Source organism: Suricata suricatta, chromosome 2 (genome assembly GCF_006229205.1).
Source record: "Suricata suricatta isolate VVHF042 chromosome 2, meerkat_22Aug2017_6uvM2_HiC, whole genome shotgun sequence".
Lineage (NCBI taxonomy): Eukaryota > Metazoa > Chordata > Mammalia > Carnivora > Herpestidae > Suricata > Suricata suricatta.
In genome coordinates this window covers 31,615,350-31,640,918 of record NC_043701.1, presented here as the reverse complement: position 1 = coordinate 31,640,918, position 25,569 = coordinate 31,615,350, and the positions used below count along the sequence as shown (strand labels likewise).

Genomic DNA, 25,569 nt, shown 5'->3' with positions numbered 1-25,569 from the left:
CATCTTCTTGGGTAATGACATACTACTACCTTACATAGATCAGGTGCATATATGCGGCTCAACAGAAGAAAAAAACATTCATTTTTAAATCTACTGTGGCCACAGGGGCACCTGGGTGGCTCAGTTGGTTAAGCATCAGACTTCGGCTCAGGTCATGATCTCACAGTTCGTGGGTTCGAGCCCCATGTCAGGCTCTGTGCTAACAGCTGAGAGCCTGAAGCCTGCTTCAGATTCTGTGTCTTGCTCTGTCTCTGCCCCCTCCCCACTCATGCTCTGTTTCTAACTCAATAATAAATAAAAACATTTACAAAATTAAAAAAATTAATCTATTGTGGTCACAATAGAATCTTTCATCCACATGATGATTAACTCAGAATAGTAATTAATTTTTCAGAAAATTAGTCTTAGCAACTTACTTATAAATGGATTACCTCTCTGGAGAACTAGCTCAGCCAGGATATAAATACTGTATTAGGCCAATGATGCAAAAGTACTTTCCAGTATCTTCAACTCAGAAGGAAGGCAGCATGGTACAGTGTAAAGTTAATGAAATCAGGCAATCTGGGCTTCATTCCCAACTTCTCTCTACTACTCCCTCCAGGGTTTAAATGTCCTAATCATAACATGAAGAGGCTAGACTGGAAGATGAAGTATCCATTCTAGGGCTTAAAAAAATCTACTATTTTAATTTATGATTTTACTCAGCAGTGTGTGAATGTTGTCAGACATGGTCAGTTTTAAAAATTTCTCTTTAAAAATTTATCTTATGCCTCTTAAAGAGAACAGGGAGAGTCGATGAGAGAAAGTGGTCCTATTTCCCTTTACTCAACAATGATGGAGTATCTCCATGTGCCAGGGGCCTGGGGATCCATGAAGACACCATCCTTAATTACAAAGAGCACCAGGACTAAGAAGACTAGCTTGAGAGGTTCAGCAACTGAACATTCTAGATCAGTGATGCTCAGGTTTTCTTTTCTTTTTTTTTTTTTTATTTTTGCCTCCAGGTTGAGTGTGTGCACAACCCATGATCAGTAGAATCTTGCACTATCTTCAGATTTTCTTGAGGGGGTAGAAAGAGTTTGAGAACAACCCCTTCACTGCACCTTTCCAGCACCAAAAGAGATTCACTGTCTTAGATTAACAGTGCATTTTCAAATGTAAACTTTTCACATTTCACATCTTGTCGCTTAAAAACTTTGATGTCATATGTACTCCGTCCCATTCAAATCAAGACATGTCTATCAAGTTCACAAAATTTTTGTACTTTTTTGTTAAAGAGTAAAATGGAAGAAAACTGCTAACAAGCAATACCTCCACATTGAACTAAAATCATGCCTTTTTCTCACTTAAAAAATAAAAGTCCAAAATGAACAGCTTCTGTTCTAGATCTTAATAACAGGAAGTTACCTAACCAGGAGCTCCAAATGCAATTTCTAGCTATTCCCAGTGATCTCCATCTGGATGAACCTCTCAGCACTTAAATCCAGCATGTCTAAACCCACGTTCTATCTTCTTCATCACAATGACGCCTCTTCTCTTTCTGGGAATTTCACCATTCCCCTTCGCGTCAGCTCCCTCTTTTCCTGCATCTCAACTGTCTTCAACCTATGGACATTTCTGGTCTCTAATGTGTCTCATTATTTCTACCACTCTCTTCATCTTCCACCTAGTCTCTCTCCCTGCCACCAATTGTTTCAACACCCCCAATCTTCTATATGTTGTCGCTAAATTAATCATTCAAAGTACAGAGCTGATTATTTTGTTCCTTTGTACAAACAAGACCTTTCAATAAAGCCCCAACTCCTTAAAATGTCACTTCTGAAGCCCATATCATCCTATGAAGCTCCCAGTCCCGTCTTACTTCTCACTACAGCTCCTCAGCTCAGCAGGTGCCCAGCCCACCTCCCTACTTCCAGTGTCTGTTCCTGCTGCTCCCCAGGCTCAACTAATCTCCAATCCTGGTGCTGAGTGGCAAAGTTAACCCACCTTGCAAGGCCCAAATCACTTCCCCTGCCTCCAGAAACAGTCATTTCTGAGCCTAACATCCCTGCAACTCTGCTTCCTGAAATATGTGCACTGTCTTATTTCAAAAACTAAAATAAAATTTGCATTTTTATTGTGTTCCAACCACAAGTCCATTACCCTTGTTTTAATATTTTGTGTTATCTTATCCTACACTTGTCTTGTATCCTATACTCCAGCCGCTGTACCAGGAGTTAACTAAGGGTATAAATATCCCTGCAAATATTAGCTTACACAGTACCTTATACTCAGGAGTTTCCTAATAGCTTCCTATTGCTAAACTATATTATCGCTAAACTGATCAAAACAGAAAAAAAGAGGCATGAGTGAATGGCATACTATATTGTTTCCTTAATAATCAGAATCACGTTCTACTCTGATGAGTGAAATCTCGAGCTCCCTCTTATCTACCAGTAAAACAGCAGCAGAAGGGAGTAAATGAGGCAGTTCAGAGTCCAGGGCATGCACTTGAATCCTGGCCCTCACTCTAACCAGTACTAAGGCCTTGGTCTTTGAATCAAACAATCCAGGAGACTAAAGCAACACCAAACTTTCTCCTAATTTTACAAGAGATAAGAAAAAATGTCTGAAATTACTCCCACATTTGTTAACAAGTTCCAAGTATGATTTTTATAAGAAGTTTCATATATGGTTGACTATAAATACTACAGGACAGAGAAAACTTCAGTTCATATCGGTAGCTAATTGTCTCCTGCAATGTTTGTCACTCAGTCTCCAATTATTCCACTGAAATACATTCAGTCAATAGCAGACAATGTTGTCACTCATCAAATTACAACCATGTAATGAGGCCAGCTGCTACCAGACACACCTTAAAACCTTTGGAAGCAGCAATATGGGCAGCGGTCCAGCCTTCTCGGTCAGCGTGGTTAATGAGGTCTGCACGAACAACAGGCTTGCATGTGCCATCAGGACTCTCTTCTCCTTGTGCCAAGTCACCTGACTCGGGCTCTTCTCCATGCAAAGAGTTTCTGCGAGCTGGTGCTCTATGGTACATAAGAAGCTTGAGGCTGTCCACGTTACCAGTGTCCACAGCTGCATGAACTGGTGTCCAGCCATCCTGAAGATAAAATGACCAGAAGGAGAGAGTTGATTACGACATTAATATTGAGAATAGTGTTATTTAAAGTTCACCTCTAAATGTTCTTGGGCATGAACCGCTGAGCTGGGAAAAGCAGGCATTCCAATCCTGAGCATCACTGATGAGCTGAGTCAAGTTCTCTGACCTCTGTTAATTACCATATTTCCCAACACTATGACTCATATTTACTGTTTTGTAAGAATTTCCACTTAACAGTTAACTATTTGGAGTGAACAGGTACTGTCCAAGCTGGTAACTATGACCTAAGTATGGCAAAACAAAATCTCCATATAGGGTTACAAAAGAGAATGAACTTTAGTATAAAGATTTTTAAAAATTTATACCCAAGTAGAACGTTATTAGTAATGTACTCAATGAATGCTGCTATATGCGAGTTTTTCTTATAGGACAGAGAACTAACTGGTGATCTTAAAGTTTTATGCCAATGATTCCTGAAGGAAAAATTCTAGAAAATAAGGAAAAGGTAGACATACAGGAAAAACAAAGCCAAATAACTTCATGAGATGTCGACGGGCCTCCACTGAGTTCTGAAATTGCAGCTGGAAACTGATAAATGCAAGCTTAGGAAATGCTCCAAGTAAAATTCTTAGGCCCATTCTCTAGGATACATTGCTGGGAAGCCTTCATCATTGACTTAGCAGACTGAGTAGAGTATCCAGTAAACTCAGAACTCTTTCCTAAGGCAGTGGTTCTCAAGGGTGGTCACCAGACCAGCAGCATCAGCGCCACCTGGGAATTTGCTGGAAATTAAAGTTGTTGAGCCTCAATCCAGACCTAATGAATGATGGCTAGGTGAGGCCCAGAAATCTGTGGTTTAACCAGGCCCCTGGGCGATTCAGATGCACTGAAGCTTGACAAGCACTTTTCAAGGAAAAATCTTGGTCCCCTCTCAGTCTCTCATTTTCATATAGGGTCTTCCCCACTTAGGTATCTGTCTTCATCACATTTTTAAGACTTTCATTAAAGAATAGAATTATTTTGGTGATTTGTCATTTGGCCTTTACTTTCCTTTTGGCCTATTTTTTTCATGTGTTATTTCATATTGCTATGTTAAATATCTTTCAGTGAGCTTGAGTACACTTTTGAAAAATAATGGGGTAGAAGACAGGAGAAAAACAGACAGTAAGTAGTAATAAGGTATATTTGTAATGAGTCTTCTGATCATTTGCTAAAGCTTCCCTTGATAAGTAGATTTTTCTCTGGTTCTGTACTTCCTGCCCATGAAGTTGACTTGGCTAAGACAAGACCATGGCTGGGCAGTAAATGGAATGTCTTATACTCCTCAGGCACACTCCAGCTAGGTAAAGCATTTCATGGCTTGTTGCTTTTGGGCTACGGACACCTTTATTTGGTTATCAGCTTTAACTAGACACCAGAGTGTAAGTGCTCTTGAGCTTCCCTAGTCAGATCTCTTGACTTTTTCCTAATTTTTATATTACAAAGGCTATATAATCATTTCTGAAAAACTTTCAATTTTCCATTCCCCTTTTGATTTCTTATTAAAAGTCATAAGAAATAATTATTAGCTTAAGATCCTCTATTATTTATAGTGTTTATCTCTGTATTTTGGAGCCTCTATACTTCTGATGATCACTAATTCAAGGGGATACACGCACCCCTGTTTATAGCAGCATTATTTACACTAGCCAAGAAATGCAAGCAGCCCAAGTGTCCACTGACTGATGAGTGGATAAAGAGAGGTTTATATACATATGAATATTACTTATCCATAAAAAATGAAATCTTACCATTTGCAATGACATGGATGGAGCTAGAGAGTATAATGCTAAGTGAAATAAGTCAGTTGGGGAAAGCCAAACACCATATGATTTCACTCAAATGTGGAATTCAAGAAACAAAACAAACAAAGGGGGAAAAAAATGGAAGAGAGAGACAAATCAACAAACAGGCCTAACTACAGAGAACAAGCCAGAGGGAGGTGGGTAGGGGGTGGGTTAAATAGATGGTGGAGATTAAGGAAGGAGTGTACTTGTCATTAAAACAAACAAACAAACAAACAAACAAAAAACCCCACAGGATTTAAGTGTGATGTATAAATCAGATAATGCAGATTTTTATCCTAGGAAATCTTAAGCATGTTTCCTATGAGAAAGAATACACAACACAACAGATCCTCTATTAACAGAAGAAATCTAAGGTCCAGATAACCTTTGGAAATTGAATGTCTATACTGTCTCCCATGAGGATTATTTGGTAGGGTGGTGACTACTGTACATTAAATATTCTAAGAAGCTGCAGAAACAAAAATAAAGTAATTCCTGAGCCCAGTGAAGAGTGGATCATGGTGGAAGTTCCATAACTTGTCCAGCTCAGAGAGAGTCCCTGAAGAGAAATGCAGGTCAGTGTGCACAGCACTGATTCCTTGGTTTTCAAGTGGTTCACTTCATTTGTCAATGAAGACAAATTTGGGAGGGCTGAGAGGTTTGTTTCAAATGCATTTCTGGGTGGCTGAACCAAAAGTACCACCCAAGGACTCTGCCATGCACCTGACTCTAAATGTCTGCAGTTTCCGTATCTCCTGCCTTTATCTGTGCACCTTGTATACAGGATATCAGAACTGTGTGGGGTGGAGTCAAGAACGACTTGGGGTCTAGTGGATTTCTACACAGAGAGCTTCCAGTTCTGAGGCAACTTAGACAATGACCCTGAGCTCTTTGAGGTGCTGCATGATCTTAGCAATAACAAGCATCCGTCAGAGGAAGAACAACAAGCACAAATAAGCCTCCTCTAAGTCCTGGCAATGGGCACTCTCTTGTCAAAAAACTCCCTTTTGTTTATATGTGTTACAACTGACTCCTGTGTTATAATTGATGGTGATGGTGACCATGCGGACAGCTGACATTTGTTTATTGCTCACAATTCCCAGGGCACTTACACCAACTACCTTATGTAGATAAGCTAATTTCGCTTTAATACCCCTAACCATGGCTACTATTGTTAATCTCATTTTGTAGAGGGGTCACCCAAGGTACAGAGAAGTAACATCCCTTGCCTAAGCTCAAACAGCTTTGTGGAGGCATGGTCCAAGCCCAAAAGGTTTGATTTCACAGCCTCATCTCTCAGGCATTATGCAATAATTTTATATCATCACCATTGTCACTACTGCAACAGTTGTTACTTCTGCAGCTCTTTATAAAATATACGATACATCCTGAAAATATATCTGGAATTGGACCATTCCTCACCATTTCTACCCCTCAACCTTGATCCAAACCACCATTTCTTCTTCCCTGGAGTAAAAACAACAGATTCCTACAGCTCTCCCTTTGCAGCTGCGCTGCCGCACCTACAGTTTATCCTCACACCTGCAGCCAGAGCGACTCCTGTAAAAATGAGTCCGTTCATGTCCTTGCTCTCTTCAAAACCATCCATCTGGTGGCCTTATTCCAAGTCCTTGCCATGGCCCACAAGGCCCTTCATGGAGGGCCTCTGGTCACAAACGTCTGCCTGAGGTGCATGAGGGTGTCACCACTCTCCGGCCTCAGGCCTGGTACCCTGCTCCCGTCTCTTCATGGAACACACCTTTGCTTCCTTCAGGTCTAGGCTCAACTGTCACATTTTCAATGAAGACTTTTCCCACCAAGTCCTCTGAAGTAGTGCCTACCCCAGCACTTCCATCTTCTAAACATCCGCTACTATTTACTTAATTGTTTATTGTCACCCCTCCTGCCCCGTGAGGATATAAGATCCATGAGGGCAGGGCTGTTTCACTTCCTGCTGTCTCTTCTGTCCCTGGGATAGCTGGTGATCAGGAAATATTTGTTGAATGAGTAAAAAAAGTACACCTCCATTATATCCTGATTCTGAGAACAGCCAGGATGCAGGTATTATTCACTTTCCTGTTTTACAGGTAAATAATTTGGGGTTCAGAGGATAAAAGACTGGTTAGGCTAACAGACAAGGCTTTTCATTAGCAGACGCTCAAACAGAATTCAGAGGTCAGACATTGTCCACACCTGATAACCTAAAAGCAAAACAAAGCAACCTTTAATTTAGTAAAACCTCGTTTTGTGAGCATAATTCATTCCAAAAACATGCTTGTTATCCAAAGCACTCTTATATCAAAGCGAATTTCGAGAACCTCTGGCTCAGTTGTGATCATGTGACATTCAGCCTTGTGTACTACTCTTATTGCAAGACATTGCTTATCAAGTTAAAATTTATCAGAAATATTTGATCGTCTTGCAGAATGCTCGCAGAGCAAGTTACTTGCAATCCAAGGTTTTACTGTATTCTGGTTTTCTTGGCTGTAGAGTTGGTAGACAGGGTAAATTACAGGACAAAACCCCAAAAAACTGGTACTTACTCTAGTTTTTACACTTCGATCAGCTCCGGCTTCCAGTAAGAGTTTAATACACTCCTTATTTCCATTTTTACAGGCCAGGTATAGAGGTGTCTGTCCTTCATCAGCAGCATGATTAATGTTAGCATCATATGCAGTTAATAATTCTACACACCTAAATACAAGATTATGATTAATTACACTAAAACTGGCTTGATTTCTGAAGCACCTGACCAAGATATTAAATATAGAAAATAATGCTAAAGCAATTCTGTATCTTTCTACATTAATTTTTGTGTGTGTATGTGTGTGTATATATATATATATATATCAATTACTGTGGGCCTTACTCAATGAATACTGTTTTATAGCCAGGTCAGAAGCTATATTTTAACCACAAATTTACCCCAATGAAAATTTAAAATAGCAGTGTTGATCAAGTGCTAAAACTTGGTTTTGACACTTCTCTTTAACCAACTTGTAAAAAAAAGTGGAGTTCTTGCAGTATGTTTAACTAATTGGGATGAATGGTGGAACTGTGGTTGACATATATATTATTTGTGGTTCAAAATAGCTTAAACCTTGAAAAAAGTCAGACTGCTGAGTCATTTTGAGATTTTCACTTGAGAAAATAATTATAAATAGCTCCGACAGCAGGGCACTATGTGCCTCCACTATAAAAGGCAGCAGGGAGGCAGAGAAAAGGGGCTGCCTTGGGGAGAAGAGAGGCTATCCTGTCTCCTGAAAGGAGACTAGTTTATAAGGAAAAAGACATCTAAGCAGAAACTCACTGCTCTGAGAATCAAGGAGGAAAGGAATGAGGTAAATTCAAGACTTCGTAGCACGTAGTAGTAACTGGCTCAACACCCAGAGCTTGTGTTTGTAAAACTGGATGAGAATAAATGGAGTAAAGAGAGCTAAATCATAATCATATTCAGAAGCAATTTACAAAAAAAAAAAAAAAGGCCATTTACACCATCTTTTTTTTTTTTTTTTTAACTTCAGATATATGCTTTTCTCCCTGGGGCTCCTCTTGAAAATATTTGGTTTGTTTAAATATATTTAAAAAATAAGTTACATATTGACATTTGTTTGTATCTTATACATTTAAGCTAATCCTCCTTTTTGCAAAGCTAACCATGCCCACAGTCATATGACTCCATAATTTCCAAGTACGTTACACTACTGACTGCCCAGTGACAGTAAAGGTCAAAGCACAGCCCTGGAGAAGAAATCCCTTCCGGAGGCCTCAGGATACATGCCAAAAAGTCACAGGAAAACCAGTACCTATGGTCCTCAACAATAAACTCACGTGGTATGCGTTAGACATGCAGAAAAAATAATGTTACAGATTAAGGATGCATTTTGAATATTCAAGAATTACATTTATAACAACAGTGTGAACCTTAAAAACCATGTTTATAGGAATTACAAAATATGTTAAGAACATTGCTATCAGGATGGTCAGAGAAAAAGTTGAAAACAGTGTATATTCCCTACACAACAGTTGAGCACAGGGAGAGAAAGCAACATTCTATTTTATTAAACTATGACTCTTAATTTTAAAAAGGCACGTCTATATTCAACTGACTTGATAAGCTACAAAAGAAATCTGCTAAACTTAGATGTTATTTCCGTTGATAGGTTCTTTTGGGCTTGTGCTCTAATTACTGTTAGTATGAAGAGTTTCTGCTTCAATTTTTTTTAAATGATATAACAAGGTGAATATATTGGGATTTAATATTGAATCAATTACCACTAGGAAGCTAAGATTATTTTAATTAATATAATTCTAGGATTCTTTTTTAATGTTTATTTACTTCTGAGAGACAGAACGTGAGTGGGGGAGGGAGAGAGAGACACACACACAGAATCCAAAGCAAGCTCCAGGCTCCGAGCTGTCAGCACAGAGCCCAAAGCGGAGCTCAAACCTATGAACCCTGAGATCATGACCTGAGCCAAAGTAGGTTGCTTAACTGACTGAGTCACTCAGGCACCCCTCGGATTTATTTTTAATGCCATTATAAGTTAAAAAAAAAAAAAACCTGTTTGTGGTGGGGTGGTGGAAAACAGTGAATAACAGTCTTTAAAATAGTGTATTTTATCGCCACATACATGTTGATAGACTATAAATAGATTATCTTCTTTAGAAGCAAGTTCATTCATGTGAGGTTGAAACACAACCTATTTCTCTTCTTTACTGCCCTCACGTACAGCTATTTACCTTTTAAGAAGAAGAGCAAATTTAGGATCCTACTTTGCATTTAAATCCTCAAATATACTTAGTGAATTTATTTGCCAATGGATTTGAAGCACTAGTTTACACATTCAACCAGAACTAAAATATGTGCTCAAATTATAAAGAGACTCTTTTCATGGGGGGCAGGGGGGAGGGTTAAGAATTAAGAGCATCACTTACTTGAAATGTCCCTGAGCAGCTGCGGCACACAAGGGTGTGAAGCCATTTGTATCAGCAGCATTGACTTGGGCTCCTGCATTCAGCAGCAATCTCACACAGTCTATGGATTTTAGTAGAAAGCCATTTAAATTCCCCATTTAGAGTTATGGTGAGCCAAATTCTAAATGAGCTCTATATAGATGCTAAACTCAAAGGACCTCTCCCATGCACGTTCCATCTGACAATTCCCCCATGGTGGATATGACACTCCGCAGACTATTCTCCAGAGAAAGTAGCCTCTTTTCCTGAGGATTTTAATGCTCAGACTCACCAACTAAGACATGATATTTGCATGCGTATGTGTGTTGCTTTGGGAGGAGATGTTCATGAGTGAAAGGACAGTTAGGTATCAGAAAATGTTTTACTGGGCTTTTCCACCAGCCTATTCCAGGAAAAGAGTGTTATTGGATAGAATTAAATCTACTAACCAAACTGAAATATCATTCTTTGTATTCAAATTCTTACTTTGTGATATTTAACCTTTACAAAAAGCTTCTGTGTGATGGTCATCCTACACTTAATTTCCTGAGTGAGGTGAACCCATACAAAAGTCACCTGACTCTGGCATAAATATCATATAGGCCTCATTTCCCTTATGGCATTTATTAGACTAATTTCTCTACATTAAGGAAAATTCCCACAATGCTTTTGAAGTAAAGAAGAATTTCAAAATACTTCTAAAACTTTTAAATTCTTCCATTTAGTGCATTTGAACACAGGAAAGCTCTGAAAACTAAATTACTCTGAATTACTCGACAATCATGCAGCTTATATATGCAAAGCTATTTGATTTTGGATTTGCAGTCAAATCATCTTTTTCTGCACGACCATATGTTTTAGTAAATTTGACCACACGACTTGCATTTTAAGAAACAAGAATAATTTCCAGACTTCATCAATATGTCATTTGTAGCTGTACAACTAACTTCTCAATTCTCTTAAAAAATCCAAATAACTATAAATTGTTCTCACTTCAGAACAGCTTCATGCCCATGACCTTTCCTAACTACTAAGACTTGCCCTCACTATAGCATGTGCTACAGCCCTCTCACTTTGCCATTCACACACAGGTTATTTCTAACAAATTTGAGCTTTTTTGTGCTGACTAAAGTGATCACAGATGGAAGGCTTTATTCTAAAATGTGCTTTATCCAGTACTGGGCCCAAAATTTCCACACACACAATACATTTCATTGTGCATAAAACAAAAGATTACTTTTTGCTAGCTGCAATAAATTCTTATATTTTGACAGAACTACAATTGGGATTTTTTGGTCAATATTTACAAAACCTTTGAATCATGTAAAAAAATTTACCCACTACTGCCTGTAAGAGAAAATCAAAACCAAAAGAACACTTTGCTCCTACCAGTGGTTACCAGCACCTCTGGCTCTCCCTCCTTCTGCAAGAGGGCAGTACAAAGAGGGAAGAGCTCGCCATCTTTACCTGTATGTCCATTCTTAGCAGCAGAATACAAGGCAGAATGGCCATCTTCACAGGAGTAATTAATGTCCAGTCCTTCTTCATTAAGCAGCATTGATAATAAAGTGACATTTCCCTGGGTAGCAGCTTGCTGAAGAAGGGCAGGCCTGCCAGCCAGGGGGGCAGGACCACCACTCATTAGCAAAGGGGTTAGGGAGGGTGACCAGCCTGTGGGTTAAAGTGACCCTAGTTAGAGAGTAGGAGCAAGGACAAGAGACAGATATTACCCACTTGTTTCTGAATTACACACACACCCACACCCGCACACACCCACACAGACATGAACACGTACCCTTAGAGGATTAAGTGGTTTCTAACATTATCATTCTGTTAATATTTACTTAGCACAAATCTGTACTGTTATTTCAATCTTGCATCTGCTAATTAAATTAACATACATGGTGACAAATTACTTTTAGTTGTCAGTCTTACACAGATACATGTTAAAGTGGTGATTGGTTTTAGGAAACTAAGATAGCTGTCTCATTTAAAAGCTCAAATTCCTCGTGAGCGTGTCAAAACAATTTGAATTTTGAAATCATTTATGGATTTCCCCAACTTCAATATCAATCTGAAAAACTGAATGGACATCTTTAGGTATAGGATAGAAATAATTTTACGAAATAGAGATTTTCCTTTGCAATGTTTCCAAGGTACTTAACTAAAAATCATATATAGACCATTAAGATGGACCAAATACTGCCATGAAATCTATATTCCTTGAATTCCCTTTATTTGGGAATAAAAATAATGGAGGGGGCCAAGTGCTATTTAGTACTAAGAGCTATAGAGGCACAACACATGAAACTATCTAGAATACTATATCCAGGTACAAATATTCAATACACAATTCTGAAGACTTTATCATCTGGCCATCTTTACAAATCGTGTACCAGGAACTTTTAACCAGCCAACAAAACAGGACAGTCTACCATATAGTTTAACAAGAATCGTAAGAGTTATCATAGTTAGATATTTCTCATCAGTATTTAGCAGCTTTAGAAGAGAATCTGTTAAGTGTGTGAAGTCGGCTGCATATAGCATGGAAAATTTTCTGAATTCTTCCTTGGTCAAAAGGCTGTAAAAACAGTAAAGTAAAAATGTTTATTTAATGTGATATATAGGTATTTTGTGTGTTTTAGATACAATAAACTTTCAAAGTAAGTCATTTTTACTCTCTTCCTTAGGAAGCCCCAAATACCTCAGAGTAACGTCAATGTAGGAGGAGGGGCCTGTGGGCACAGAGTCAGTCCTCAGGCTACACTTTCTACATAAATCCAGTAACATTCTCAGTAGTAGGACACAATAGATGGCTACCTTATGTCCCCTCTACCTTGGTTATCAGGATAATATTCTAAGTATATGGGTGTTACATTAATAATAAACAACTCATTCATATAATTGAGACTTAATTTTAAGAAACATTAAAATAACAAATAGTAAAATCAAAGGATTCTTCAGTATTTTAAAAATTCTTTGTGGAAAAAAAGCAGATTTATAAAAATAAAACTAGGCGCCTTATTAAAAGCTGGATATTACATCTTCATAATTAATTATTTGGATCCATGAATAATTTATTGTTTTTATGCTATTAGGCTGCAATGACATACAACATTCAAATGCTCATAAAATTAAATATTTATCTAAACTTTATGATATTTTCCCATTGATATTCATTAGCTCTTCTTACAAAAGTAGTATTTTTACTTCATACTTACAAGAAGGCTCCTCTCTGGTACATTTTACCTTTTGTATTTTCTTAAAAACAAACAAAAAAACAAGCCCACAAAAATTAAATCAGTACTTATTAGAAATGGATGATAAACAGAGAAATCATAAACACCAAGGTATGACGCCTTGACTGCATAGCACACACACAGGTAACATGAAGGCATTGCACGGAGATCCTCAGTGGACCGGGAGGGAATGTGGCTCACACGCGGGGAGTTTCCAGGGCGCTTGTGTGGCCCTCTCTCCCCACCCATCCCCCTCCCTCTCTCCCTCCTCTCACTCTGGGTCCCTCTACCCCCACCTCCTCTATCTCATCCAAGCCAGCTGGTTACTGATATCCTATAAAGAATATCAACAGCTATATACCAAGTGATTTGTTATTCTTTTGGCGTTTGTTTTCTTTTTTTCAATGCAGTTTTAGGCCTTGGGGAACAATTTAAATACAGATATATTTTTAACTGCCTTGTATGGAAACTTGGGATATAATACCCTGGGAAGCCCTATTTTTAATGCTAGGCTATCTGAAAGAGAAAATATCTTATTCAAAAATTTTCCCAATCTTTAGACCACCCAAGAATCATAGTTTTCTGTCAGAAAAAGCAACAGAGGAATATACATTAATTTTTTTTAATTTCCTTAGCTTAGAGGTGTGCAATATATTTTTAAAATATTCTACAAAAGAAAAGTGCTTTATGAATACCAAGTATTCTTAAAGTTTAAATAATTTTTTTTATCCCCATTGTCAATTCCAATTGCTTAAGTTATTTTCATGAATCCTGCTATAAATACTGGAGAAATAAAACTTTACCATGAGACTTTAGTGTTCTTTTGAAACTCCCAACACGATAAGAAGCGGTAATATTTACTGACTGGTTAAGTAATGAGAGAGCAGCCCTGCGTCCTACGGCTGCTTCAATGATGTTAGAAGAAGGTCATTCAGCTTTGCAGTGTGCAAACATTAGTGACATGCGGTGGGTGACGGAGGGAACAGAGACCATGCGATGCAAGAGGGAGGAAGGGTTGAGAACAGCTTCTGGCATCAGCTTCAGAGTGCAGAGAAGGTTAATGTCGTGGCTCAGATCAATCTCATTTTTGGATTCAGACTGTAAGCCGATCATACATGGGCGATCATTTTTTAAGTGTATGTTTAACTAAGAAAAACTGTCTGAACCGAATTAAATTAAATGTATCAAACAAAAACAAAAACAAACCAGAAACAAATTTCCAAGGGTATGAAAACTCAGTTGCCTGGGATGGTTTCTGGTTTTAGGCTTCTGCTCATCTAACAGTTAAAATGTCTTCAATGGACAAGTTCAGGAGGAACAAAACATTTTAATTCATAAAATGCTTTTAAAAAATTTAACATCTGGCCATAAAAATTGCTAATAGAGTAATTTACAACATAATTCATTAAACTGGTACCTTTTGTCATTGCAATTCTCCTCAGGTCTTGTAGCTTAATCCTAATTGTCAGATATAAACTGATACAGGAACTCAGAATTTTACAGTTTTAAAGATCATGGGATCTAGTGGTTCTCCAAGAAAAGAGAGTTAGTGTATCGCTGCTTGAAAAATTCACCAAGCAAATTTAGTACATCTTTCTGGTCTGGATCTATTATTCTTTTTTTGGATCAATGTTTCCATTTTTAGAGGAGAAAGCTAATGGCTCAGAGCAAATGTGCTCTTTAGGGTGATACCAGGGAGGCAGAAGTGGACCCACCCTGCCTTCTTAGACTCAGCCAAGAGCACTTTGCCTCACTGGATTTGGAACAGAGATCATCCATCTACCAAGGATTTGGCTGAGGAGCTCTGTCCTCAGGCCCTGCTCTTACCAACCACAATGGCATTAGTGGCCGTCTAGAAGATTAATCACCCTCAATGAGCTTGCGATCTGGAGAGGCACAAGCTCGCCCTGGCACAGATGGTTTAAGCAGCAGGATGGCGGGGGCTCTGCCGCTTCCTAGTCGCCACAGCATGGCAGCAAACATGGGGCAATCCAAATGGAAAGCAGGTGAAATCTCATTTGGAAAATGTAGGCTGACCTACTGCCATGGTTGATTTAATCACCCCTCTTATATAACTGTGATAACTTCTCTATTCCCCAGAGCAGATGCTCTGGAAAAGCTTGCTCAACAACTATGAAACGCCTTATAATCAAATAACATAGGAACTTATCCCACCAAGTGTAATCCTGAAATTCTGAGATTATTTTGGCCAAATTGTAAAATCAAGGAATAGAAAATGAGGAGCCAATTTCACATATCATCGGTGGCTCCACTGTTTCTTCTCTTTTGCTCTCTAGACGTAAGCAAAGGGCATTTTTCAGAGGGATTACAGCTCCTTTATCCACAATTCCACTCCATCTTAGATAGCTCATTCCATCAAAGATATAACGAACTCAGGATTCTTTGTCTTTAAAGTTTAACTTAAGGTCCTGCTGACAAAATGTTCCTCGGTTATGGATCCTGATTTTAAAGCTTTTCTACTGAAACCAAAGGACATTGAAGCTGAACCTTGGAGCATAGTAACCACTGAGGCAATAAATGGCAAAGCATCAAGATACAAAGCAAAGATGGGTTTGTAGTTCTTAAAAACTGAAAAAATTGGAGGCACTGGGAGGGCTCAGTTGGTTGAGTGTTCGACTTTGGCCCAGGTCATGAACTCATTGTTGATAAGTTCGAGCCCCACATCGGGCTCTGTGCTGACAGCTCAGAGCCTGGAGCCTGCTTTGGATTCTGTGTCTCCTAATCTCTCTGCTCCTCCCCTGAACATACTCTGTCTCACTCTCTCTCAAAAATAAAGAATAAAAAATACAGCTTTTTAAAAAAAACTGACAAAATTTATTTATATACCAGGAAGTACTTTCTGTTTTACACTTTGAGCATTTATGTCAACAGCACTGCCACTGCTCCAAACATTTTTGGAACTTGTGCTTTGTCACTTCCTTAAGACCTTAGACATTCTCTGATTCTCCTGAATGGCAGTAAAAATTCCTCCTTTGAGTGTGGATTTAGCTATAGAAAAAGCTAATGGCATTTTAGGCCAGGAGAAGGGCTGTCCAGCTCAGGTACTCCATTTTGAATAAAAAGTATGGAATACTGAATGTCTATAGAGACATCACAACGTAATAATAGTGACATCAATTCTAAAGCAAATTTTTGAAAATATTTTAAGTAACAAAATCAATGAAGCAATATCATCTCTATTTATTCATCACTCATGCTGCTCGAAATGCAATACCAAGCTCTTTGCACATTATGATAGTTAATCCTAATTGCCACCCTGCCCCATATGAGTAGAATAAGCTCCATAATAAGAATGAGAAAACTTGCTCAGTCCAAGGAAATCACTCAAACACACAGCTATAAACTGCAGAGTCTAGATTTCAACGCAGATCTGACTGACATCAAAATCTTTGCTGTTTCTAATTCCCAATTACGCACCAAAATACGAATAGCCTCTCAAGGAGCATACTTTCAAAGAGACAGCTTATAGTTGGATAAGTAAGTCCTGGTATACTGCCCTCATTACCTGACAATTAGCAAGATCAGTGGTACCTATTTTTTCTCATTCCCACTTCCCCTACCCTGAATTTTAAATGCAACACTATCCAAACCTTCCTTTAAAGTTCCCACTCATTAGAACCAATGGTCTCTGGTAGCCACTGAGATACCAAGGTAAGAGAGACTTCTCTCAAGTTGCAACAGAACTTTGACCCTGCAACATTATTTTGGAGCCACATTTACTCAGTGAAGAACTAATCCAGCCATGTCAATAAAAGGCAATGCTGCACCATATAATGAAAGGGAGAAACCCAGTTCTTTATCAACTTCTTCGTGTAAGAGTCCCTGATTCAGTGACTTCAAAAACATCTGCAATGAAAACCTTCTCTAATATAGCCCGCATGCGATGTTATCCATCTGTGTTCAAGTGTTGGAAGACAACAGCTTGGAACAGAGTAAACAGCTTTAGCAATAAACTAAACTTAGAACAGAGACTTAAAACATACATATTCTATTTTTGATGTTAGTATCAAACCAATATTAAAACATAGAACATACCAATTACAGCGTGACTCTAATCAATTGGGGAATCCCCAAGATAGACACTGTAGTGCTAATAACCACTTGAAAGGATTTTTTAACATTATCTCATAAGAGACAGAATTGAATACAGATTGTCTGGCGATGACCCCCTAATATTAAAGTCTTGTGAGATAAATATTTTAAAAGAAGCAACAGTCTTTCAGTCTTTTTTCCTATGGAAGTGCTTTAGTATCTCTAAATGAGTGGTCTCCATGTGCTCCAAATCATTACTTACAGGTTATTTTAAAAGAAGAAAGCACTTAGCATAAAGAAACCACAATTCATATAGCAAGATGAATCACCATACCCTGGAAGCTTTAAAGAAAAACACACACACACACAAAAAAGAAAACAAAAGAAAGGAAAGGAAGGAAGGAAGAAAAGCAATAGAAAAAAAAAGTATCAAATTAAAAAAAATTTCAAGGCAATGTGAAGGAAATTAAGGCGCGTGAGAAGACAGGCCACATTCTTAAAGAAGGGTATAATAGTGCAATCCCTTTACCTGATGCTGTTACCAGGAGGCTGTCTGAGGCACCTGTTCTACAGGATGAGGCACTAACAGGGTTTATGGAAGAGCAAAAGGCAATGGTGGTGGGGATGACAAGGGAACTTTCTGAACATGCAGGTTGGTTCAGTCCAGGGGTTTCAGCAGGCCAAGCACCCACCTGAGACGTGGCCAGGGCTGAAACGGCACAGCCTGCCGGTGCCACAGTTAAATCTATGGATGGTTTTGGTGGCAGCTGAGGGGAAGATGATTTAGGGAGATTCTCCTCATTTATTACCCTGTTCCCTTGTGGCAAACTGGAAGGAGGTGAAGCCATAGTTTTGTTATCAACTTTGGCCCCTGCATTGGAGGCCCTGCTGCTATCCATAATAACCTTGAGTTGGGGGTGTGGTGGAGAAGGAGTTTGGGAGAGCCCTGGCTTTTTTGGAGGGATTGGAGGAGGGTTTCCTCTGTCAACTCGTGCTACACCAGGAGTCTTTAAACTGGTCCGACCGACCGGAGGGCAGGTGCCGCTGTCCCCTGTTGGGGGTGCTCCAGGCCTTGGGGGTGTTCCTGCTTGAGGGCTTGTAAATCTTGACAGTGCTTGGGTCACAGTATTCCGAGCTAGCTGTTTGGCCACTAGGTTGTCACGACTTGTAGGAGAAACATCTCTTGATGGAGGACTTTGGGTAGTGTTTCCATTTTGGTCTGGGTCATTAGCATTGCCCTGGAATCGAAATCTAGCTGCTTGGATTCGTGGGTTGAGACCTGGATGCAAAGACGCGTTGGCACACGGTGAATGTAAACTGTGCGCAGGCGGTGCTTGTGAGTGGCTCTGGGGAGCTATGCCTGGCGTTTGCACGGTGGGAGGGGCAGTGCTATTGGGAAGTGCGGGTGTGCTACTGGCTGCGCCAGTGCTCGGTCCGTTTTCCTCGATTTTGTTTGCACTTGGAGGTGGGACAGTAGGCAGAGAGGAGCCAATCAAGTCACCATGGGAAGCCTGCCTGTCAATACCTGGTCTGCCCAGTGTGGCACCAGTGCATACATTTCCTTTTGTGCTGGCAGAAACTAGGGCGCTGCCTGCAGAAGGCTTCACAGGCATAGTCAAAGGCAACTTCTTCACGTGGTCAGTGCTTTCTATCACCAGGTCCGTCTGGCAAGCAACAGACCGTGTCACAGGTCCTTCTGTTCCCACAGATACGGAGACCACACGCCTATCTTTTGTCTTTCGGGGCAGAGAGAGGCTTGGTTTGCTGTCATTTCCCCTTTTCAGTTGCTCAATCATTTTTTTCATCTTGTCTATCTCCTCTTTGAGGTCAGTGGTGTGGGCTTCTTCTCGGTGCAGCTTAGCACGGAGCTGTTCCCGTTCGGTGTCAAACTCGGAGAGCTGTTTTTCCATCTGGGCTTCCATTTCTGTGCTTCTTCGTTTCTCAGTAGACAGTTCCTCTTCTAATGCACTAGTCTTTGTCTTTTCCTCTTCCAGTTTGGCCATCACCTCTTCTAGCTTCTGGGCCTCCTCTATGACTTTGCCTGAGAGCTGTTTGCACTCCTTGACCAGCATCAGGACCACGTGCTTGTTCTTGCCGCGCTCCTCCTCCAGGCGGGCCGCTAGCTGCTGGTGCTCTTGCTCCACAGCTTGCAGCTGAAGCTTTTCCATCTCCAGCTGAAAGACATTTCATAGGACAGCCCTGATTAATAGGCAGAGAACTCTTTCAGCCTAAGAAGTGCTTCTTGTGAGATTTTTATTAATTGTGTAACAACTGTGTGGTTTGGGTTAGCTAAAATGCCACAGTTCTAAGATGTATTGTGATATGAAAAATATTTTAGATACTCATTAAATGAGAAAATAGATGTAAATGGCTTAATGAATACCATCTAAGTCGCAGCAATAGAGAGTTTTTGAAAATCTATTAAACTCTAGAGAAAGAACAGTAATCCGATACTTCAAATCACAACGCAGAGTTCAGATTCCTGTTTTTGTAAAAATAGAACTTCTCTGTAAGGAAATTGGTGTTGCTTTTTTTTTTAAGTTTAAATGCCTTAAGATTACTAATGAATCTTGGAGGTACAGTATAAAGGAAAGTGTTAAAAACAGAGAACTGTAGTTAAATCCTATGCTTCCATATTTGCTAATTGTACTACTTTTTTTTTTAACTGCAAGCTTATGACGGGCTGCTGTAAAATCATACAAAATCACATATAGAAGTTCTTTGAAAACCTGCAAGAACTAACGAAATATCTTACTAGATTTATAATCAGTATCTGTAAACCCATAGTCTGACCCCATCTTCTCCAATCCCACTTGCTCCCTGGTTCTTAAACGTCGTCCTGCCTCAGGATCCTTGACCTCGTGGCTCTCCTGCCCAGAATTCCACCACACACCTTCATGCAGGGCTCCTGGGCCATGCGGTCCGTGCACCACACAGCGATGACCAGCTGGAGAGGTGATGGAGAGTGAGCGGGAGCCCAAAAACGAGCCCTGTCTTCTCATCCAATATCTGCCCAAGCATCTGCCGGGAAAGAAGGGCACCTTTGCCTTCACAAAAAGACCCTGTCTGCTCACCAAGCCACAGGCCCCTAGGATTCATGCTTTCACAGGAAAAATTTTTCTAGTTTCAAAGTAGAGAAGGAGCTTTTTAAGAAAACGTTTGTATCTCCACATAGGATTTTCTAATATGCACAAAAGCATGCAAGGGTACAGGAGTCTGATGTGTTTAGTTCCTTCAGGCCTCTGCTCAACTGTCCCCTTTACAGTGAGGCCTCCTTCTCATGGTCCCACCGAAAGCAATGGTCTCTTCAACCCTTGTGCTCACCACTCTTTGTTTAGGACCTACCTGCCTCCACTAGAATGTGACTCCATGAGGGTGGGGCTAGGTCTTCTTTGCTGCCTTGTTCCCAAGACCTAGAACAGTGTCTGGCACACAGTGTTGACTGGATGAATGACAGTAACATAGTTCACAGAAACAACAAACTTCTGCACCCCGATGGCCTTTCTAGGTATCCAGGCCTTACAGCCTCAGAGAGGCACTACTGTGACATGTCTGCACAGGCTTCTCACTTCTTTCCAGAAGAGCATCTGCCATGAGGTGCCCATGAAGGACAAATCCCCGAGCTGGGCTGCAGCAGTCAGGCAGGTCCACATGCCTCACCGTCCGACACGGAGAAGCATTCCATTGGGAGTCCATTAAAGGGCCTCAGTATTCACAAAGGCTAAAGTAGATTTACCTGAGAAAGACACAGAAAGGACTCCCCCCACCGACTACCACCCCAGATGTTAAACAAAAATATACTCCCATTAGATCCAGTAACTGTTTAAGTCAATTTTCAGTCATCAGTAATGGAGGAAGGAGATGCTCACATGATCTGTCAGTTGTGAGAATGTGCTCCTGTTTCTCACCCTGCTGAGAAAATCCATTACTTTCACAGTCAGTCAGGGAACCAAAAGGAGAGAAAGGCTCATTAGAGTCAAAGATTATTCATTTACTTTAGGATGCTTGCTGCCTTGAAGAAATTGAACAGCATTGCATGGGTCCTATAACTAGGTGATCAGGAATACAGGTGATTCCCCCAGAATAATAAATGACAATTGTTTATATGCATACACTCTATTCTACTATATGAAATTTAAAGGGTGACTTCCTAAATAGCTAAGGCAAGATGTGGGGAAAATAATGCTGTCATTTATTATATTTATATGCACATTTTATTTATCTAGGTGCCTCACAAGAATTTTACTTATAGTCAAAGCATATTTAACCCTTCTAAAGGCATCAAATAGTAAGTTTCTGTGGAACTATCAAGGAGATTTAAAATTTTGTATTAATCACTGCACTCAATTCTTACAACAGCGTTGGAAAAAGCAAAAACTAGGTCAATTTTCAGCTTATTTTAAAAATGAGTTCCATAATTTATCTCGGAAGCTGGAAAAAAAGTAGAACATTAAGGGCTACCTTCATTTTGCACAACAACTAACTGGAGGCTAAATCAGTGATTTCTCTGAAGTCATCTGGTCAATCAGTGTCGGAATCACGGCGCTCAGAGCTCCACGTTTCAAGCTTTTCACACCACATCATACATCCTGCCCACACTATTTCTTCACTGGGGATCATCACATTTTTTTTCTGAAATAACTTACATCTCACACTTGAGAATCAAATTCAAGAAAGACTTCTAACAGATCAACTCAACAAATCTCACATATTTATACAGAAAACCATACTACTATATACTCCGTGGGTGCTGCCTGGCTGGCTTAGTCGGTGGAGTGTGCAACTCCTGATCTTGGGGTCATGAGTTCGATCCCCACACTGGGTGTAGAGATTACTTAAAAATAAATCTTAAAAAAAGAGCACCCATAATTATTTGGCATCTTTGTCCTTCCATCACTCAGACTTTGTAATCCTATCTCAGATGAACACAAGTCTTTTTTAATCTCACCGCAGTTAGCAGAGCACACAGGAAGCCACATAATCATGCACCTACACACACAGGGCTCCCGAGTCCATTGAGTTCTGAGCCCCAGTCATCAATCAGTCTACCCAACTGTTTAGCCTCTTCTACCATTTACTTCAGGGAATATTTAAACTTCTGCCACTCTCCCTAAAACTTCACCCAAGAGCCACTCAACTAATTCTCAGATGACCCTAACAGACTCTTTTTTCAAAAAAATTCACTCACTCTACATCCTGCCTCCTCCCTTAAGCATGTTTTTGTATTTTTTTTTTATAACTTCACCAATCTATTTCCTTCTCTTCACTCTAAGGGAGAAAGATTTCCACCTGTTCAAAGACAGACTTTCTTCAACAATTAACTTCATTCTCTCCTGTCACCTGAGACTTGCTCTATTAGTTATCACCCTGCTCTTTATAAATATTACACATCTCCCTCTCTAATGGCTTCAAGTTGGTTTATAAACATATTCCATACATAAAAATATTTTTTTATATTAAAAAAAAAGTTCCTTGGTCATTCTGTCCCAGAGACAAAGGCTTGATCCCAAACACCTTAGCTGTGTCACCTGGTATATTCTATCTCCAGATCATTTCTATTTGGTTTCCTTATCTGCACAACAGAGCAATAATAGGGGTTACTTTATAGGATTAAATGATGTAATGTATGTAAAACACATACCATTGTGCCTAGCATTAAAAAATGTTATGCTTTCAGGGCACCTGGGTGGCTCAGTCAGCTGGGCATCCGACTTCAGCTCAGGTCATGATCTCACAGTTGGTGAGTTCGAGCCCTGCATCAGGCTCTGTGCTAACAGCTCAGAGCCTGGACCCTGCATCAGATTCTGTGTCTCCTTTCTCTCTGCCCCTCCCCTGCTCTGCTGTGTCTCTCTCTTTCTCAAAAATAAAATAAACACTTAAAAAATTATGTTTTCAATTCATACTATAATCATTTGTGCTATTTAAAAGTGTGTCATTTTTGCAGTGTTTTTCCTCTGAAAACACATTTCCAGGCAAACAAAGATCTAGAGACTAGACTATATTCAGTATACAGATGGATTTTTTTATAAGTTAGATAGCAGTTATAATTCAACAATTACAAAGTACATCAGAGAAAGTTCCACTACCGACAATGGTGAAATTGCTTTTATTAGACTATCTATTCTGCAGATAATAATTAAAATCTTTGGAAAAAAATTTTTTTATGTTTTTATTTTTGAGACACAGAGGGAGACGGCATGAGCTGAGGAGGGTCAGAGAGAGAGGGAGACACAGAATCCAAAGCAGGCTCCAGGCTCTGAGCTGTCAGCACAGAGGCCGACGCAGGGCTTGAAGTCACTAACGTGAGATCATGACCTGAGCCGAAGCTGGACACATAACCAACTGAGCCACCCAAGCGCCCCAGAAAAAACTTTTTAAAAAGTAACTATTTGAAAGCTTTGAGAGTAGTAAGTGGTAAAGAAAAAAATAGGAGAGGAGTACACCCTCCCCTTCGAAAGGAGCCAACAGAATCAGATGAGGTTTGCCCTTGTAGAGCTTCCCAAGTGAGGGCAGTCCCTTGTCCTGACAGCACTGGCAGTGGGGCTCAAGCACCAGCACTCCCTGCACTGGCTCCGGGGGTCAGAATTGGAACTAGGGTTGCCACAATTAGCACCTGAATCCTTGGCCTTGGTGACTCTTGAATTATATATTCATGGGGGAGACTCCACACTGACTGACAGAGATGGCTGCTTAATGGATGAGAGAATTGAGCAAATATTTCAGCTACTGCCAGCTGCAAGGGGACCAGCAGCTGAATACAACCAGATTAAGGGCTTACTAGAATAAAATACACTCTTCAGAAGATAACAGAATCCTGAGCATCTGGATCATATTAATCAGGATGTCTTATAAGAACAAATTACTAGACATGCGAAGTAATTTCTTTTTTAAAGTGATCCACTATCAAGAGAAATGTATTTTAAAAACTGGACCAAAGATTATCCATATTGGAATTAGCAGACTGGGAACTTAAAGGAACCATTTTCAAAGAAAAGATCATCACAATGATTGAACAAAGGAGGATCCTGGCATAGAAATGGAAACTAGGGAAAAGAAAAAAGAACCAAATGGAAACTCTAGAGAAGATATTAATCTAAAATGAAAAAAGTTCACTGAATAGGCTTAACAACAGACTTGAGAGATCAGAATAAAAAGGACAATGAATTTGAAAAGAAAACAAAGGAAGTATCCTATTTAAGAAATATAGAAAAAAATTCATCGAAAAAGGTGAACAGCACCTCCGGGACCTGTATGTAGGACAATATAAAGTGGTCTAAATTCTACATAATTGGAATCGAAAATGGAAAAAGAGAATGAAGAAAAATATAGTACAAGAAATAATAGCTCCCCCAAATATCACAAGTTTGGGGGGAAAAAGAATCTAGGAAGCTCAGCAATCCTAAAGCAGAATAAGTAAATAAATAAGTAAATGAAAGAATAAATAAATATATTTAGAAAAACTATACCTAGGTATATCATAGTAAAATTGCTGAAAATAAGGATAAGGAATAATCTTGAAAGCAGCCGAAGGAAAAAAAGACACCTTATAGACACAGAAACTATAGTATAAATGATGGCTGAGGCAAAACCTGACAGAAGTAAAAGGAAAACTAGACATACCTATAATAATGACAATCTTCTCTCACTAAAAAATACCTAGATTAACAAAAATCTGCAAGATCTGAATAATACCACAAACACAACCGTAGCTAATTGACATTTGGAACACAATACCCCAAAACTACAGAAGATAACAGTCTTTTGATGTATTTACTGAGCTATTAAAAACTGCCAATAATTTACAAAAGACTAAAATCATATAGAATGTGTTCTCTGACAAAAGAATTAAATTGTATGTAAATCAAAGTAAGATATTAAGAACACCCCAAAATTCAAAAGTAAAATATACTTCTAAGTAGTATAAAGGTTTAAGAAGAAAACACAAAGGAAGTTACAACAGATTTGGCCTCAATGAAAATAAAAACACAACATATCAAAATGCAATGGAAGAAGAGAATTTAAAGCATTTAAAGCAGAGGATACACCATACACAAAAATAAACTCAAAATGGCTGAAGGACCTGAATGTGAATCCACTGCTAGGGATTTACCCAAGGGATACAGAAGGGCTGATGCACAGGAGCACATGTACCCCAATGTTCATCAAAAACCCTCGAGAAGAAAGTAGGAAACAACCTCCTTGACCTCAACCGTAGCAATTTCCTACTTGACACATCCCCATAGACAAGGGAAATGAAAGCAAAACTGAACTCTTGGGACCTCGTCAAGATAAAAAGCTTCTGCACTGCAAAGGAAACTTATAGGCAACCGACAGAATGGGAAAAGATAGTTGCAAATGACATATCAGATAAAGGGCTAGTAGCCAAAATCTA

The 25,569-nt window shown here is 39.5% G+C and overlaps 1 protein-coding gene across 3 annotated transcripts in view; it reads right to left on the bottom strand.

Annotated features, from left to right (window-relative positions):
• The window catches only part of CTTNBP2 (cortactin binding protein 2), a 154,948-nt gene that overhangs the window by 58,283 nt on the left and 71,096 nt on the right, over nt 1-25,569 (bottom strand). Inside the window, exons 4-8 of one of the 3 annotated variants that reach the window (XM_029924452.1) lie at nt 17,707-19,351; nt 11,353-11,556; nt 9,868-9,967; nt 7,473-7,623; nt 2,855-3,103 (exon numbers count right to left, since the gene is read on the bottom strand). In XM_029924452.1, the coding sequence (XP_029780312.1) occupies nt 2,855-3,103; nt 7,473-7,623; nt 9,868-9,967; nt 11,353-11,556; nt 17,707-19,351 (2,349 nt within the window). Of the gene's footprint in view, nt 1-2,854; nt 3,104-7,472; nt 7,624-9,867; nt 9,968-11,352; nt 11,557-13,106; nt 13,199-17,706; nt 19,352-25,569 lie in introns of those variants that run through there. The other 2 variants (XM_029924458.1, XM_029924467.1) reach the window with 2 other exon arrangements.